Source organism: Narcine bancroftii, chromosome 5 (assembly GCF_036971445.1).
Source record: "Narcine bancroftii isolate sNarBan1 chromosome 5, sNarBan1.hap1, whole genome shotgun sequence".
NCBI classification, from domain to species: Eukaryota; Metazoa; Chordata; class Chondrichthyes; order Torpediniformes; family Narcinidae; genus Narcine; species Narcine bancroftii.
The window spans coordinates 194605517-194624435 of NC_091473.1; the positions used below are offsets into that span (position 1 = coordinate 194605517).

Below are 18919 nucleotides of genomic sequence, written 5' to 3' on the forward strand. Positions count from 1 at the left end.
GGTTAAGCACGCAAAAGGTTGGTGCTTCTGATCCATAATGAAGGAACGTTGTCCTGGAGTACAGGTCAATGGGGTGACTAACTACGCCTGCCTTGGAGCCTCGAACTTTTACTGTCTTTGCCAGTACTCCAAGTACTTTGGTTGTAAGGGTAATTAGCCAAATTCTTTCTTATGTCCCTTGAAGCATAAAATTGAGAGGGATTTACCTGTGATCGAGGGGTAATCTTCAATCTTTGGGTGAATGAGGGCCTGTACAGAACAGGGTTTGAACTTGTGATACTTTGAGTGAATCACAAAAAAGTTAGCGGGCAGTGCAGCGTAGTTAAAGCAAATGGCATTTTGCCTTTTAGTGTTAAAGGGTGGAGTTTAGAGAAAGGGAAGTATTGTTGCAATGGTGCAGGGTGTTGGCAAAGCCATGTTAGGAGGTCTGCGGACAGTTTTGGTCCCCTTACCCAAGAGTGAAGAATATTCTAGCATTGGAAGGTTCACCTTCTTCGTGATTGCAGCCACAATTTATGGTTTTGATGATTTTTCTTTTAAAAATATTTTTATTAACTTGATAGAGAGAAATATGACATGTATATATTGTTTAGATATTAATTAATTATATGTATTTTATATAATGCAATACAGAATATGCGTCACATATAAATTATACATTGTCTTATATAATTCTCAAAAAAGTGAAAAATCCATATGAGAATTTCACCTCATTCAAATATTGAGATATACATTCTAATTATCTAAATAGACCTAGTTGTAGAAAAAAAAAGGAAGAAAAGACCCCCCCCCCCCCCCACATACTAATCTAACCCCTCCCATTAAACCCAGTCATCAGCAAATAAATTGTAAAGAATCGAATATCAGCTCTCAGACATTGGAAAGAAAACCCCCAGCACCCCTGCCGAAGTAATCAAATAATGATCATATCCCATAACTTGTCAAATTCAACATTGATCTCCTTAACATTAGACCTAATTTTCCCCAAACTCAAGCAAGACATAACATCCTGTACCCATTGAGTACGTTTTGGTGCTCTACTGTTTTTCCATCTTATCAAAATTGCTCGTCTGGCCATCAGTGAAGTAAAAGCTGCTATTCTTTCTTGAGTTGAATTCAATGAAATCCTCTCTTCTCGAGAATCACCCAAAAAAGGACACGGTTCTAATTTAATCCTAAGAATCTGTGATAGAGTTTTAAAGAATTGCTCCCAATATTCTTGTAGTTCTAGGCACTCCTAGAACATATGAATCAGAGAGGCCTCAAAAATTTTACATTTGTCACATAGTGGATCATCATCAGGATAAAAACGTGATCATCTAACTTTAGGCATATGTATTCTATGTACAATAAACAATGTCGTGCACAGAATTGAAGTATTATTAATCAGATCAAGCGTGTTATCCTAGTAGTCTTTGTCTGGAATTGATGGATTCCAATCTTGTTACCAATCATTCTTGATTCCTGTCCGTGAACATATTCTTAGGTCCATCAAATTGCAATAGATAATTGCTATCGATCCACCATGGGAAAACTTTAAATCAAAAAATAAATCAAGAACTTTGGTATCGGGAATTCGAGGAAAGTTAGAGAATTTAGACTGAACAAAATGTCTAATTTGTAGATATCTAAAAAAAATGCCTATTAGGAAGGTTGAATTTAACTGTTAATTGTTCAAATTAAGCAAAATTGATGATTTCTACAATTCACTCATTCAACAATGCATAAAAGTGCTAGAGAAACACATCAGGCCACACAGCATCCATGGAAAGCAATAGCCTTCCCTTGTTTACCGCATTCACTCATTGACCAGATAAACCTTGATTACATCATGTCCTCATGATCTCACCTAACAGAGACATCTTCCCTCCCCACCCTTCCTGCCGCTTTGCAAGCTTTATTTTTGCCTCAGTTCAGTTCTGACCAAGGGTGTCCAACATGAATGGAATGCTACAAATGTTGCCTGACATGCTGATTACTTCCTGCGTTTTCTGTTTTTGTTTTAATTCTTTCTTGGTCCCAGTCTGCTGTGATCCTGCAGGGCGCCACGGTTAGTATAGCAGTTAGTGCAACGCTACTACAGTGCTAGCAACCCAGGTTCCAATCTGGTTTTGTGTAAGGTGTTTGTAAATTCTCCCCTGCATTTGCATGGGTTGTGGATTTCCTTCCATCCTTCAAAAATGTACAGGGGTTGCAGGTCAATTGGCATATTTGGGCAGCACGGGTTTGTGGGCCAGAAGGGCCTGTTACCATGCTCTATGTCTTTTTTTTAAAAAAAGCTACAACCATGTTCAAGTCTTTATGCTCATACCCTTCTCGGGGATGCAGGCTGCTGTTTTAATGGTGTAGTTGATTACTCATTGTGCATAGTTTGGCAATTTATCATCTACAAATTGCAATTTTTCAAAATGAACTTTGTTCAACAGTAATACAAAAATCCCTCCTCCAAAAAAAATACTAAACACTGCATTCACAACCATGCTTTAGCGAAGGAAGCAGGAGGAAATAACTGATATGCTTTTAAAGAACTTAATAATCAGAAGTGTTGTAAAACATGCATTTGATTGTTTTGGTTCTCAAGAATTCTGAAATCCAGCTTACAGCAGAAAGACAATTTTATTGTATATCCTGGGGTTCTACCTGCCCCAGACACGAGTCTGTTCTTTTACTGGATCGCTGCCAACATCATGGTGGTTTGCGAGCTCTTCTTATGACAACCATTTGTTCAGCAAATGTTCCTCTTTTAGCTATTTGGGTTCTGAGGAATGTGGGTTGTGACAGTATCTACTGTTATGCAGATTTTTTGTTGAGAAATCTCGAGATGTAAGCCACGCGCAGGAATTTAGAAAGGGATTAATGAGCTTTGTTGGGTGCTGTTCTCCTGGGCTGAATTACTGCCAGATTTCCAATTTATTGTCAGAGAGCGTACGTAACATCACATACAGCAGAGGTTCATTTTCCTGTGGACGAGGCCGAATTATAACTTATTGGTAATGCCAAAGAAAACTGTACTCAACATACACATGTAAACAAATAGAATTATAAACAAACTGTGCAATGCAGAGAGGATTAAAAAAATCAATGAAGTGCAAGAGTAAGCGTCCTTAAATGATTTCCTGAGTGAGTTTGTTGTTGAGGAGTCTGATGGTGGAGGGGAAGCAGCTATTGTTGAACCTGGTGGGTGAGAGTCTTGTGGCATCTCTACCTCCTTCCTGATGGCAGCAGCGAGAAGCAGCGAGAACAGAGCATGTGCTGGGTGCTGTGGATCCTTGATGCTCTCTGAGGGCAGTGTTTCCAGTGTTCTCGATGGTGGAGAGGGGTTTGCCAGTGATGTCCTGGTCAGTGTCTACTGTTTTTTGGAAGGCTTTTCACACAGGGTTATTGCTATCCTCATACCAGACCATGACCATGTGAGGCTGGTTGTGGAGGAGTTTTTGGGAGTCTTCAGTTGTCACCAAAGTCTCTTGAAAACTTCTACCAGTGTCCTGTGGAGAGCATTCTGGCTGTTGCATCACCATTTGATATGGAAGTGCCAACGCTTGGGACAAGAAAAACTCCAGAGGGTTGTTAACCAGGCCTGCGACATTTCAGGCATCAGTCATTGAGGACATATACAAGAGGCAATCGCTTAAGAAAGCAGCCTCTATCCTCAAAGAGCCTCACCACTCAACCCATGTCCTCTTCACTCAGCTAGGAGAAGGAGCCTGACGAGGACCCAATGTCACAAGGACAGCTTCTTCCCCTCTGCCATCAGATTCTTGAATGATCAATGAACCACAACCACCTTACTTTGACTTTATAATTTTTCTTGTACTATTTTTATTTATTTTGGAAGTTGATTTATATAAATGTTTGCCCTGTGACGCTGCCTCTAAACAATGAATTTCATGACATGTTCATGACAATAAAATCTGATTCTGAATCCACACTGTACATCAGCCATTCTCAACCTTTTTCTGGTTATTGCCCTTTCGGACTCAGCTCAAAGTTTATGGGGCCCCCTTGTGAGGTTAGTTGGCTTCTTCCATACTCTTCTCTTACTGACTACATTAAAAAAATTAAAATATTGTATGATTTCAGTCTGTGCCCCTCCCCCCCCCCCCCCCCCATAAATGTGCTGTGGCCCACAGTGTGGGGGGGGTGGAGCTACGCCATCTGGACCTGTTGAGCACTATCGTGCAGAACGACGATAATGTTAAATTAGATCTAGCAGGGAAACAGGCCCTTCTGACCCATAAGCCCATAGCACCCAAATATACCAAATAACCTACAACAACCCCCCCCCCCCATACATTTTTGGAGAGTGGAAGGAAACTGGAGCACCCTGAGGGAACCCATGCAGACATGGAGAAAGTTCAAACTCCTTACAGACAGCGCCGGATTTGAATCTGGGTCACTGGTGCTGTAATGGCAGTGCGCTAACCACTCTGCTAGCCTTGCCATGTGTGAGGTATTAGGAAGCAAGTGGTTGCTCAGTCAAAGATGCTTGCTGTCGAAAGTGGCCAGAACACTTCTGAGTTTTATGCATATTAGCCAGTAACATAACACAGAAAATAACGGGAGTGTTTTCTGTTGCAGCGTAGAGTCAGTGTACAACATGTGTTAGTGCTCTTTGTGATGGAGAGGACATGAAGTTAGACGCATAGCTCAGGCCATGAGGGCTCATAGGTGATGAACTGTCTGGGTCAGCCTCATTATAGGCTGAAGAGGGGGATGCTGATGTCTTGCAAGTTGGCCAAGACAGCAGCTGTGATTTTTCCAGTTTTTGCTTGAATCTATAATTCCCCAAATATTTCTGACCACATTGCAGTCCTAAGATATTAGACAAAAGAAAAAAAAAATATTTTCAAGTTTAAGATGTGTAGCTTTCAGTTGGAGACTCTCCACACTCCAATGTTAGCTGTTAATAGTTCTTTATGAAGATTCAATTTTGAACTTGGTCTTTCTTTTATTATTTAGAACTTTAAATATATTATCAAGTGTTACTTTGGGTCCACCTGAGCTCAAGGTTATGTCTCACCCATCCATTCCTGTATACGCTGCTTCAGTGCTCATCTCGTCATAAAAGTTCTTGACATAGATATAGAAGCATGGGAAGTTAAACATGAATCAACATTAGTTGGTTGATCAGCTAGTTGGGTGGTGTCACAACCATAACTCTGCACTCCATGTTTACAAAACCAAGGAATTGATTGTGGACTTCAGGAGGGGAGAGAAATCAGGAGAAAATGAAATAGGCCTCATCGAGAGGTCAGCAGTAGAAATGGTTAAGAACATCAAATTCCTGGGTGTCAACATCTCTGAAGATCTGAAGAGCTTCCACGTCAATGCAATCACAAAAAAGGCTTGCCAGCAGCTATACTTCATGAGGAGTTTGAGGAGATTTTGAATCTTATCAAAGACACAGGAGTACCGTGGAGAGCATTATGATTGGTTGCATCCCTGTTACCAGCACGGTAACAGGCCAGTGTCATCATGGGCACCGGTCTCCACTCCATCGAGGACATCTACAAGAGGCAGGTCTTAAGAAAGCAGCCTCTATCCTCAAGGACCCTCACCACCAGGCCATTCCCTCTTTACTCTGCTACCATCGGGAAGGAGGTACAGGAGCCTGAAGACGAGCACCCAACAGCACAAAAACAGCTTCTTCCCCTCCACCATCAGATTTCTGAATGGACAGTGAACCACAGACACTAACTCACTTTATCGTATTTTTCTTGCACTATTTATTTATTATGGAAATCTTTTCTTTGGCTTGGCTTCGCGGACGAAGATTTATGGAGGGGGTAAAAAGTCCACGTCAGCTGCAGGCTCGTTTGTGGCTGACCAGTCCGATGCGGGACAGGCAGACACGATTGCAGCGGTTGCAAGGGAAAATTGGTTGGTTGGGGTTGGGTGTTGGGTTTTTCCTCCTTTGCCTTTTGTCAGTGAGGTAGGCTCTGCGGTCTTCTTCAAAGGAGGCTGCTGCCCGCCAAACTGTGAGGCGCCAAGATGCACGGTTTGAGGCGTTATCAGCCCACTGGCGGTGGTCAATGTGGCAGGCACCAAGAGATTTCTTTAGGCAGTCCTTGTACCTTTTCTTTGGTGCACCTCTGTCACGGTGGCCAGTGGAGAGCTCGCCATATAATACGATCTTGGGAAGGCGATGGTCCTCCATTCGGCTTTGGCAAATACTAGAGCGCATCGGATGTCCCCCAAAGTTCCTCAACATGATTATCCAACTGCACGAAAACCAACAAGGTCGGGTCAGATACAGCAATGAGCTCTCTGAACCCTTCTCCATTAACAATGGCGTGAAGCAAGGCTGTGTTCTCGCACCAACCCTCTTTTCAATCTTCTTCAGCATGATGCTGAACCAAGCCATGAAATGGAAATATAATTTTTAGCAATGTCTGCACCTGTAATTCTGCCACAAAACAACAAATTTTGTGACATGCTCTGATTCTAGAAAATATTGAGTTGTATAAGATGCCTCACTGTTGAAATTGCAGAATGTATTCGACAGCTGAACAAAATGTTTTTATGTTCATCTTTGTAATTCAGTCAAAGGCGTTGTTTGACGTTTTCTTTTGTTCCCTATAGGGCTCCTTGAAGTTGCACAGCAGAAGTGAGGACATGAAGACGGTTGAATCATCGATCGAGGAGAGTCGCTATCCGCAGACAGGAGGCGATCCGAAGAAACCACCGCCACCCCCGCCGCCACCCCCTCCTACTCCTCCTCCTCCCCCCCCTCCTCCTCCCCCAACCAGTATGGAGCAGTCTGAATGTAGTAAAGCCGCTGTGTGTAGCACAGTGAGCACTAGGAACACTGACACAAAAGAACAAGCAAACGGTGAGGCTTCTTTCATTGAAAAATCAACCATGCTGAAAAGCATCTGTCCTGCATCAAAGTTTTCCAGAACCAAGTTTAGGAAGCACTCGTTCGGCAATGGGATGGTGCTGAACAAAGACTTGGGCCAGCTGAAAGCTGGTCTCACTGCTGCCAGCTCAGTTAAAGAGCATTTGAGCACTCCAAGTTATATAGATTACAAGAATGTAAATTCAACGGAACCGGAAGCTTTGCCATGTGGGAAAGATGCCACCAGTGGTAAAAGTGGCAAGGCTGGTTTCACCCAGATGAACAAGGAGACTCTACTGGAGAAGCCGTCGGTGAGGCAGGGATCTCTGGTGGGCGAGACAACGACATTGTGCAGTGAAGGTATCTCGCCGTGCCGTGATCAGACCTCCGCGGAGAAGGCAGAGCACACTATCCCTAAGCTAGACAAGCAACCGACAACTAATTGCACTTCAGCAGACCACCGAGCTGTGGCCAGCACTGATGTCTATGGGAGGAGGTCTTCCAGTGGCGCTGGGGTGGAAGGGGCCCTTTCTGCACCCTCGCCCGCGGGACCTGCAGTTTCACTAAGCAGGAATGCTGCTTTCCCTCCACCCCCTCCTCCCCCTCCACCTCCTCCCCCTCCTCCTCCTCCTCCTCCTCCTCCGCCTCTTCCGCCTCAGTCCACGTCCGCCCAGGTAGAAGCCAAGCAAGCGTTGGTCATTTCAGACAAGGATACCAAGCCAGCAGCCGAAAGTCAGCCCGCGTCGAGCAGCCTCTCCCTTCACTTTGGCTTCAAGCTCCACGCTCACAATTTCAGCACAGAGGCGGCGACCACAGATCATACAAGTGAAAGTGGTTTGCAGCCTCCACGCCTAGACAGCATGAAGGCTTTCACCCAACTGGCCGACAGGAATCGGGAGTTCCTGTGCTCTCCCAGCCCCAAGGCCGACCCTCCCAGTTCTGTCTGCAGCACAGTGGCTAGCTTCAAAAGCCTCCTGAACAGTAAACCCTCACTCAAGCCCAGCACACTGAAAGTGGCGCATCAGCAGCTACAAAAAACGTACCAGAACTGCTCGGTCCCCAGCTCTGCTCTCCAGCCAAAACTTGTAAACAAACGGAAAGGAAAGAGCCCCCGAATGAAAGTGATCACGGGCAGTACTGTTGGTGCTTTTGGCGAGTGTTTGACTTCACCAGCAGTATCACCAGGGCAACTGAAACCCATCGCTTACAGAACAGAGCAAAAGATTCACTCTGACCATCCACATATGATGAGGAGCCCGGGGTTTGCATCAGTTTTAAGTGAACCTAAAATAATTAAACCCCGCCTGCCAAAGTTGACCAAGGCATGCATTTCCCCACCTCTGCCCCAGAAAACTGAGGGAGGGAGACATTTTATATCCCAGCAAGGTTACCATGAAGAGAGGGTCTCTAAAAACGGTTCACAAGACCCTCCATTATTAAGTGGTGCTTCAAGCCTTCACAAGCCTAAAAGAGCCCGCACAAAGCTTGACCCCATGCCTCATCTCGAAGAGCCACCACGCAGGACCTTAAAGATCCCTCCTTCCAAAGTACTTTCTGTGGTATCTAAGGCCAAGGAATTTATGAGGGAGAAGGAGCCGCCGGTACTTCAGCCAGAAACCGAGATTGTGCCCAGTAAAACATTCATGCCCTCCCTTCCTGGAAAGCGGAGGCGGGGCAGGCCAAAAAAGCAGCTGATGCCCACAGTCCAAGCTGTGGCACCGGCCTCATTGCTTGCTGCACCCTCTGCAGCCACCGACAGTGGCGGTGAGCCTGAAGTGGACGCTGCACACCCACATGGTCTTGAGTCAGGTGAGCCGAAGAATAAGCCGGGGGAGTTTCCGCAGAAAATGACCGCGGGGGGAGATGAGTTCGGGATGGGGAGTGAAACTGACTCAAAGTCATCCAAGAAGGGGAAGAGGCAATTGATGAGAACACTTTTGGACAAGAAATTCATCAAAAAGATCAACAAGATGAAGACGCTAAAGAGGAAGAATCTTTTGAACCAAATCCTCCTGAGCGCTGGTGGGTCCAGTAACAAAGGGAAAGTGCAATCTAAGCTAAGTAGTTCTGTCTCAACCTTCACTGCCACCTTTGGCTCCAAAGCAGGCCAGCAAATTAACGTTAGTAAAAAAGGAACAATTTACATAGGAAAGAAAAGAGGCCGAAAGCCCAAAATGTCATTAGATGGGCCATACATAAGTAGCATGCTGTCTCTCGATAGTAAGCCCTCACCACCAGCCTTCACCACGGCACTCGGACAAGTGCTGCCAAACTTCACGCAGTCGTCAGGCTCAAACATGCCTGATGTTCTGCCTTCACCAACCTATTCCCAGTCATCAGGAGTGAGTGGAAGTCAGAGTCCCGCCAGCAGCGATGCAGGGTTCATCGAGCCCACCCCAGTGCCAAACTTGCACCTGCACAGCACCAAGGGCAGGGCGGCACAGGCGCTAGCCAGCCGTAAGGCCTCCAAGGGCCGCCGGAAGCTGTCGCCCCCGACCCTGCTGCCCAACTCCCCGTCCCATTTATGCGAGTTGACATCACTGAAGGAGGCCACGCCTTCGCCCATCAGCGAGTCCCACAGTGAGGAGACCATCCCCAGTGACAGCGGTATTGGCACGGACAATAACAGCACATCAGACCGGGCCGAGAAATTCTGTGGGCCGCGGAAACGGAGGTACTCCTTCGACCACGTCTCCGTCATGCCTCCTGAGAGTGCGGCGGTCCTGTCTGGACTGAAAGAGAAACATAAGCACAAGTGTAAACGCAGAGCCCATGACTATCTCAGCTATGACAAACTAAAGCGGCAGAAGAGGAAACGGAAGAAGAAGTATTTACAGCTGAGGAACAAACAAGACCCTAACTTTTTGGCTGAACTGGAGGAACTGATAACCAGATTGAGTGAGCTACGAATAACTCACAGAAGTCATCACTACATCCCCCGAGACATTCTTCCTTCCATCTTTCGGATCAACTTTGGCAGCTTCTACACACACCCTCCTTTCCCTTTTGACCCCATGCACTACGTGCGGAAGCCTGAACTGAAGAAAAAGAGGGGGAGGCCCCCGAAAATGCGTGATGCCATGGCTGAAGTCCCCTTTGTTCACAGTCTGGGGTTTCCCCTCGCCAACGGTGGTTTCTTCCCTTCCTACAGTATGCCTTACTCCACAACCCCAGTTTCAGCAGGCCCGCTGGGTTTGGGCTATTACGCGCGGTATCCTCCCACACTCTACCCCCCTCCCCCACCCCCCCCTCCCCCTTCCTTGAGCAGTACCATGCCCCCTCCCTCCTACATGCATGCTGGCCACCTGCTCCTGAACCCCAACAAGTACCACAAGAAGAAACACAGACTTCTCAGGCCGGAGGCCTTCTTAGCTGGCAGCCGGACCTCGCTGCTATCCATGGGCACTTATGCCAGCATTCCAGCAGAGATGGCTTACAGTTGGATGCATGAGCACAAACACAAACATCGGCACAAGCACCGGGAACACCGCTCCTCTGAGCAGAATGCGTCCTCTGTTGACGGTTTAGCAGTCAATCCCTCGCTGCTGCGTCGTTATGGATACGGAAAGGAAGCAATGTCAGAAAGGCACAAACACAAGGACAAACACAGGTGCCACATGCCATTCACCCACTTGACCACCTCCAAAGGTTTACTCGGAAGGGGGGACCAGTGGGCTCGGAGGGACTCGACGGAACATGGATCCATATCAGTGGGATTGCAAACTCCTCTCCAAATAGACTGTATGGATGGGTCAACGGGCTCGTGCGCAGGACGATATGTGTCCAGTTCGGAGTCGAGCGTCAGTGAAGAGCATACCAATCTGTTTACAAGTGCAATAGGAAGCTACAAGCCTAGTAAGCCCTCAAGCAGTCTGGGGCGCAAAAAACAGTCCGACAGCCCCGAACTTCTTGCGTCGCAGGACGGCTTATCAAGCAGGTTAATCAGGAGGGACAGGCCCCCTTCGGGAGAAAGAACCATCCTGACACCAGCAGGTAGGAACTGTTAATCCTTAAATGAGGAAGTCTGCAGGTGCTGTGGTCGAGTGCAATACACAAATTGTGCCTGACAAACTCAGTAGATCACAGAGCATCCACAGGAAGTAAAGGATAACCAATGTTTTGGGCCTCAACCTTGCAAAAACAGGCAAAGGTCTGAATAGAAGGATCAGAGAGTTATTTCTCCCCCGCCACTTCTCATCTCCCACCTGTATCTTCCAGTGACCTCTTAACTGTTATCCTGTGTTCTTCCCCGCCCATTCTTTCCTCCTACCCTCTCTCCTCCCCCCACCCCCCAACATTTTATTGCCTGCCTGTTTTTTTGCTTATTCCTTATGAAGGGCCTAGGCCCAAAACGTTGGTTACCCTTTAGTTCCCATGGAGGCTGTGTTTCTCCTGCACGTTTGTTAATTGCATAGTTAATTGTCTGCTTATTAGCTGTGCTTCGATGTAATGATGTTTGTGCTGGATTTTGAACTTGCTAATTTTGGGATTGTGTAAAACCCGGAAGTCTGCAGATGCTGTGATTGTAGTAAAAACGTAGAAATGCTGGAGGAAGTCAGCAGGTCTTACAGCGTCCATAGCAGGTAACAATATACTACTAACAGCTCAGACCTGAGTGAGCCCTTCCTCAAGGAATAAGAGAAAGCAGGCAGACTCCTGTAATAAAAGAAGTGGCGGGGGAGGAATATAGACTAACAGGCAAAAGGTGATAATTGGATGTAGAGAAGAGGCCAGGAAAAAGGAAAGATTAGAATTTTTTTTTTTTTTTTTTTTTTTTTTTTTTTTTTTTTTTTTTTTTTTTTTTTTTTTTTCACACCATAAATCACAATAGCCATGATATACACTTTTTCTTTTCCACACATTTACAGTGACTTTTTCTCCCTCCCCCCTCCCTCCTCCCAAGCCACCACCCCATCCCTCCCCCCTCTCATCCATTTTAGTTATACAATCTAGGTTGCATTAATTCAGTTAGACAATGTTGTCATTCAACAAAAATACACCAGAAATTCTACTGAGTCCATTTTTTTCTTCTCTTCTCCTTCCATCAACTTAGGTAATGTTTGTTCCCGGTAGGTTTTCGCTATTGTATTTAATGTAAGGCTCCCATACTTGTTCGAATATTTCGATATTATTTCTTAAACTATATGTTATTTTTTCTAATGGAATACATTTATTCATTTCTATATACCATTGTTGTATTTTCAAATTATCTTCCAATTTCCAGGTTGACATAATACATTTTTTTGCTACAGCTAGGGCTATCTTAACAAATCTTTTTTGTGCATCCTCCAAGTCAATTCCAAATTCTTTATTTTTTATGTTACTTAGGAGAAAGATCTCTGGATTCTTTGGTATATTGTTTTCTGTTATTTTATTTAATATCTGATTGAGATCATCCCAAAATTTTTCTACTCTCTCACATGTCCAGATTGCATGAATTGTTGTTCCCCTTTCTTTTTTACATCGAAAACATCTATCAGATACTGTTGGGTCCCATTTATTTAACTTTTGCGGTGTGATGTATAGTCTGTGTAACCAATTATATTGTATCATACGCAGCCTCGTATTTATTGTATTTCTCATCGTTCCAGAGCATAACTTCTCCCATGTTTCCTTTTTTATCTTTATATTTAAATCTTGTTCCCATTTTTGTTTAGTTTTACCATTTGTTTCCTCATTTTCCTTTTCTTGCAGTTTAATATACATATTTTTTATAAATCTTTTGATTAACATTGTATCTGTAATCACATATTCAAGGTTACTTCCCTCTGGTAAACTCAAGTTGCTTCCTAATTTATCTTTCAAGTAGGATCTCAGTTGGTAATATGCCAGCGCTGTATCTCCCGTTATATTGTACTTATCTCTCATTTGTTCAAAGGATAAGAATCTACTTCCTGAAAAACAATTTTCTATTCTTTTAATCCCTTTTTTTTCCCATTTTCTAAAGGCAAGGTTGTCTATTGTAAAAGGGAGTAGCTTATTTTGCGTCAATATTAGTTTTGGTATTTGGTAATTTATTTTATTTCTTTCTACATGTATCTTCTTCCATATATTGAGGAGATGGTGTAATACTGGAGAAGTTCTATGTTGTACCAATTTTTCGTCCCATTTATATAATATGTGTTCAGGTATCTTTTCCCCTATTTTATCTAATTCTAGTCTCGTCCAGTCTGGTTTTTCCCTTGTTTGATAAAAATCTGATAGGTACCTTAATTGTGCGGCTCTATAATAATTTTTGAAGTTTGGCAATTGTAAGCCTCCTTGTTTATACCATTCTGTTAATTTGTCTAGTGCTATCCTCGGTTTCCCCCCTCTCCATAAAAATCTCCTTATTATTTTCTTTAACTCTTTGAAGAATTTTTCTGTCAGTTGTATTGGCAATGCCTGAAATAAGTATAGTATCCTTGGAAAAATGTTCATTTTAATACAGTTTATCCTTCCTATCAGTGTTAGTGGTAGCTCTTTCCAATGCTCTAAATCGTCCTGTAGTTTTTTCATTAGTGGATTGTAATTGAGTTTATATAATTGGCCTAGATTTTTGTTTATTTGCACACCTAGGTATCTTATTGCCTGCGTTTGCCATCTGAATGGGGATTCCTCCTTAAATTTTGAGAAATCCGCGTTATTCATAGGCATTGCTTCACTTTTATTTACGTTTATCTTGTATCCCGACACTTCTCCATATTCCTTCAATTTCTTATATAGTTCTTTTATTGATAGTTCTGGTTCTGTTAAGTACACTATCACATCATCCGCAAACAGACTGATTTTATATTCCCTGTCTTTTATTTTTATTCCTTTTATATTATTATCTCTTCTTATCGATTCTGCTAGTGGTTCTATAGCTAGCGCAAACAATAATGGTGATAGTGGGCATCCCTGCCGCGTTGACCTGCTTAAGTTAAATTGCTTTGATACATGTCCATTTACTGTCACTTTCGCTAACGGTCCCTTATATAATGCTTTAATCCAATTAATATACTTCTCCGGTAAACTGAATTTTTGCAATACTTTGAACAAGTAATTCCATTCTACTCTGTCGAAGGCCTTCTCTGCGTCTAAAGCAACTGCTACTGCCGGTGCTTTATTTCCTTCTACTGCATGAATTAAGTTAATAAATTTACAAATATTGTCTGTTGTGCGTCTTTTTTTGATAAATCCAGTTTGGTCTAAATTTACCATTTTCGGTACCTGTTCTGCTAATGGAAAGATTAGAATTGATGCGGGAGTAGGGGTATGGCTCTGTGAATACAGAGCTGAGCTAAAGGAGACAGAGGGAAAGAGAAAGAGAGACAGAAGGCCATTTCATGCCAGGCCTCTGCCTGGAAGCCGGCTACAAGTTCGGAGGGAAAACATAAAATTGACTTTTCCTAGAGCAGCCCTAAAAGGCTGCTCCAGTGTCGCATTCATGACGAGCGGCACCTCGTAGTGGCCTCCGGACCCGATGGAGGCAGAGCAACTAGTGCCATAGCGCCACCCATCATAAATAGCGGCAGAGCAATGGCCGTCTTCCCTACACCCATAATCTCCCATGCAACTGGAACCGCTCTGTGTTTCCCAGAATGGTTCCAGCTGCATGGGGGATTATGGGTAGGGAAGATCACCATTGTTCTGCCATACTTTGAGCCGTAGAGCGCTACCTCGAAGGCCAAAGCGGCTTGGTGAGACTGTCACAGCCCACACCAGCCACTCCCACCTGCTCCCGCTGCTCTGACGGCTCCCACCCCCCTCCCCCCTCTAGGGTGTCATGGAGGGAGAGGGGAGATGTGTCGTGGGCTGACGGCGTCATTAGCTCACCCCTAACCAGCCGCTTGCAGTGGCTGTACATTAGTGTGGGGTGGTAGAGCATTGCGCTCTGCTGAGTATCCTTCCCCGAGAAGGGTTGCATTTGGTGCCTCAAAGCCAGCCACTGCGCATTCAGAAAGGGAAATCTCTAGACGTTAGGGCGGAGAACCTCCGCCTTTACAGTCAGGCATTTTCCTTGCTTGAAAGGGCCTAGAGCAACCTTTTCCTTTCCACTCACATACCACTTTAAGTAATCCCTATGCCATATGTTCTGTGATAAGTAAGGGATTGCTTAAGGTGGGTTGTGAATGGGAAGGGAAGGTTGAAAATCACTGCTCTGGACCCAATTGTTACTGAAATACTTGGCTTGAGAAAAATTGTCATTGGCCCATTTCCTTTGGAGTTCTGAAACGGTGCACATAACGAGTCAATGAGGTACAATTAAAACAGTGGTTTTCAACCTTTTTCTTTCCACCCACATTAAGCAATCCCTTACTAATCACAGAGCAATGATGGCAAAGGGAATACTTAAAGTGGGATGTGAGTGGAAAGAAAAAGGTTGAAAACCACTGGCCTAGAGCTACAGGAAAGGAGACATAGGGAAAGCCAGAGGGTGTTAAACTATGGAATTTGTTGCCACAGGTAGTTGTGGAGGCCAGGTCACTGGGTGTATTTAAGGTAGAGATTGATAGGTTCTTATTTAGCCAGGGCATCAAAGGTTATGGGGAGCAGGCCAGGCAGTGGGGCTGAGTGGGGCTGATCAGCTCATGATTTAATGGCGGGGCAGACTCGATGGGTTAAATAGTCTATTTCTGCTCATGTCTTATGGAAAAATGTGGGGAGGGGAGCTAACAAAAACTGGAGAAGTGGATATTAATGTGATCCAGTTGCAGAGTGCCCAGACAGATGATGAGGTGTTGTACCTCCAATTTGTGGGTGGTCTCAGTCTGGCAGTGCATGAGACCATGGATGCGTCCAGTCTCTGGTGAATATTTAAGTACACATTAGTGCAAACGAATAATGTTTTGCCCCAGTCACATCTGGCAGTTTGAGAATTAGCTGTTATGAGGCTCAGAGACATTTCCCTGTTTGCAAACACAGTCCTGAGTTGAGGTTTACACCAACACGCATCCAATCTCTTTGGTCTACTACCTTTTGAGAAACTATTTACTCTTTTTAAATTATATTCCTTTTACAAATCAAACACTTCATGGATATAAAAATCTGCCACATTATTAAGTTCAAATCCCATTAAATATCGTTTTTCACCTGACATTTTTCAAGTTCAAGTTTATTTATCTTTGGATTGTACAAGCACAACCTGATGAAACAGCATTCTTCAATTCCCAGTGTAACACACTGAAAACACACATAAAGACAAATGATACACATACACATTTCATATATACAAATATTAAAATAAATAGTTGGAAAAATGGTTGAAGCTGTCATTAAAGATGAAATAGTGAAGCTTTTGGAACATAAGGGTTCAATCAGGCAGACGCAGCATGGTTTTAGAAAGGGAAGATCTTGTTTGACAAACTTGTTAGGATTCTTTGAGGATATAATGGGTTCGGTGGATAGAGGGGAACGAGTTGATGTTGTATATTTGGATTTTTGGATTTCCAGAAAGCGTTTGATAAGGTGCCACACAAGAGACTTATCAGTAAGTTACAGGAAAGTGGAGTCCGGGAAAGTATACTGGCATGGATCGAAAATTGGTTGTCTGACAGGAGGCAGAGAGTCGGGATAAGTGGGAGTTTTTCAGGTTGGCAGAGAGTGGTAAGTGGGGTGCCGCAGGGGTCGATGCTAGGCCCACAACTGTTCAGCATTTACATTGATGACTTGGAGGAGGGGACAAAATGTGGTGCAGCCAAGTTTGCGGATGACACCAAATTGAGTGGAAGAGCAAACTGAAATGAGGATGTGGAGAGTCTGCAGAGGGATATAGTTAAGCTGGATGAGTGGGCAAAGGTCTGGCAGATGGAGTACAGTGTTAGTAAGTGTGAGGTTATCCACTTTGGCAAGAAAAATAAAAGAGCTGAATATTATTTAAAGGGTGAAAAACTGCAGCATGCTGTTGTGCAGAGGGACTTGGGAGTGCTTGTGGATGAATCGCAAAAAGGTAGGTTGCAGGTGCAGCAGGTTATTAAGAAGGCAAATGGAATGTTGGCCTTCATCGCTAGAGGAATTGAATTCAGGAGTAGGGAGGTAATGTTGCAACTGTATAAGGTACTGGTGAGACCGCACCTGGAGTACTGTGTCCAGTTCTGGTCTCCATATTTGAGGAAGGATATACTGACTTTGGAGACGGTCCAGAGGAGGTTTACTAGGTTGATCCCTGGGATGAAGGGGTTGACTTATGATGAAAGATTAAATCGTCTAGGATTGTATTCGCTCGAGTTCAGAAGAATGAGAGGAGATCTTATTGAAACATATAGAATTATGAAGGGTATGGATAGGATAGAAGTAGGAAGTTTTTTTGAGCTGGCCGGAGAAACTAAAACGAGAGGACACAGTCTCAAGATTTGGGGGAGTAGATTTAGGACAGAGATGAGGAAAAATAGTTTTTCCCAGAGAGTAGTGAATGTTTGGAATTCTCTAACCAGGGAAGTGGTTGAGGCTGCCTCATTAAACATATTTAAAATTCGGTTAGTAAAATTTTTACATGATAGAGGAATTAGGGGATATGGGGAGAATGCAGGTAGGTGGAGTTAGGTCATAAATTAGATCAGCCATGATCGTATTGAATGGCGGAGCAGGCTCGATGGGCCATTTTTGGCCTATTCCTGTTCCTACTTCCTAGGTTCCTAATAAATATTATTATTAAAATAATAGTAGAGTCACGGAGGGTTTGAGTGAGCAGTTGTCACTCGTTCAGCTTTTCATTGCTTGAGGGAAGAAGCTGTTTCTCAGCCTGGTGGTCCTGGCTCTGATACTCCTGTATCTCTTTCCTGATGGAAATAGCTGGAAGATGCTACATGCAGCGTGCCAGAGGTCCTCACTGATTTTGCAAGCCCTCTTTAGACAGTGATCCTGGTAAATCACATCAATGGGGAGAAGGGGAGTCCACGGTGATCCTCTCTGCCACTCTTGTCCTGTGGAGTGAACTATGATCTGATACTCTGTAGCAAATGTACCGTACTGTGATGCAGCCAGCCAGGATACCCTTGTGAGAACTCCTTTAAAAAGTTGACAGGATTGTGCCTGGTAGCCTTGCCCATCTCAGTCTTCTCAGGAAGTGCTACTGCTGTTGCACCTTCTTGACAAGTGAGGAGATGTGTGTCCACGGTAGGTCACTTTTAAAGTGAACTCCAAGGAACTTGGTGCTCTCTGCTCTCTCCATTTCCAAGTTATTAAGGTGTAGTGGAGCATGGTCATCCCTAGTCCTCCTGAAGTCCACAGTCATCTCCTTTGTCTCACAGCATTTCACAAGATTTTACACCTTAGGCAACACGGTTAGCGTAGCAGTTGAATCAACGCTGTTTCAGCACCAGCGATCATGACAGGGTTTGAAACTATAAGGAGTTTGTCCATTATCCCGTGTCATAGTAGGCCATTCTGTCAGAGGTGCACCAAAGAAGAGGTACAAGGACTGCCTAAAGAAATCTCTTGGAGCCTGCCACATTGACCACCGCCAGTGGGCTGATATCGCCTCAAACCGTGCATCTTGGCGCCTCACAGTTCGGCGGGCAGCAACCTCCTTTGAAGAAGACCGCAGAGCCCACCTCACTGACAAAAGACAAAGGAGGAAAAACCCAACACCCAACCCCAACCAACCAATTTTCCCCTGCAACCGCTGCAACCGTGTCTGCCTGTCCCGCATCGGACTTGTCAGCCACCAACGAGCCTGCAGCTGACGTGGACTTTTACCCTCCATAAATCTTTGTCCGCGAAGCCAAGCCAAAGAAGAAAGAAGAGTAGGTTTTCACAGGGGCTCCAGTTTCCTCCCACCGTTCAAAACATACCAGGGGTTGTAAGATAATTGGGTGTAATTGGGCAGCAAGGGCTCGTGAACCAAAATGACCTGTTACCGTGCTGAATGTCTAAATATTTTTTTAACAATTTAAATTCTCTAGTGCACATATCACTGTTGTTGATGAGGCCAACTACTGTCATGTCATCTGCAAACTTGATGACTCTCTTGGTGCTGGATCTGGTAATGCATTTGTGAGTCATTCACGTGAACAGGAACAGGCTGTGCACATACCCTGGTGTGGTGTTCGTGGTTTCACCAATGACTACTACCTGTTAATCTTTAAACTGAAATTTTTGAATATAAGTAGCCCAGAAATC

The 18919-nt window shown here is 44.3% G+C and overlaps 1 protein-coding gene across 11 annotated transcripts in view; it reads left to right on the forward strand.

Annotated features, from left to right (window-relative positions):
- The window catches only part of ash1l (ash1 (absent, small, or homeotic)-like (Drosophila)), a 371451-nt gene that overhangs the window by 139523 nt on the left and 213009 nt on the right, over positions 1 to 18919 (forward strand). For all 11 annotated transcript variants that reach the window (XM_069940548.1, XM_069940547.1, XM_069940556.1 and 8 more), the window contains one exon: positions 6583 to 10831. In XM_069940548.1, coding sequence (XP_069796649.1) covers positions 6583 to 10831 — 4249 coding nt within the window. The remainder of the gene's footprint in view (positions 1 to 6582; positions 10832 to 18919) is intronic.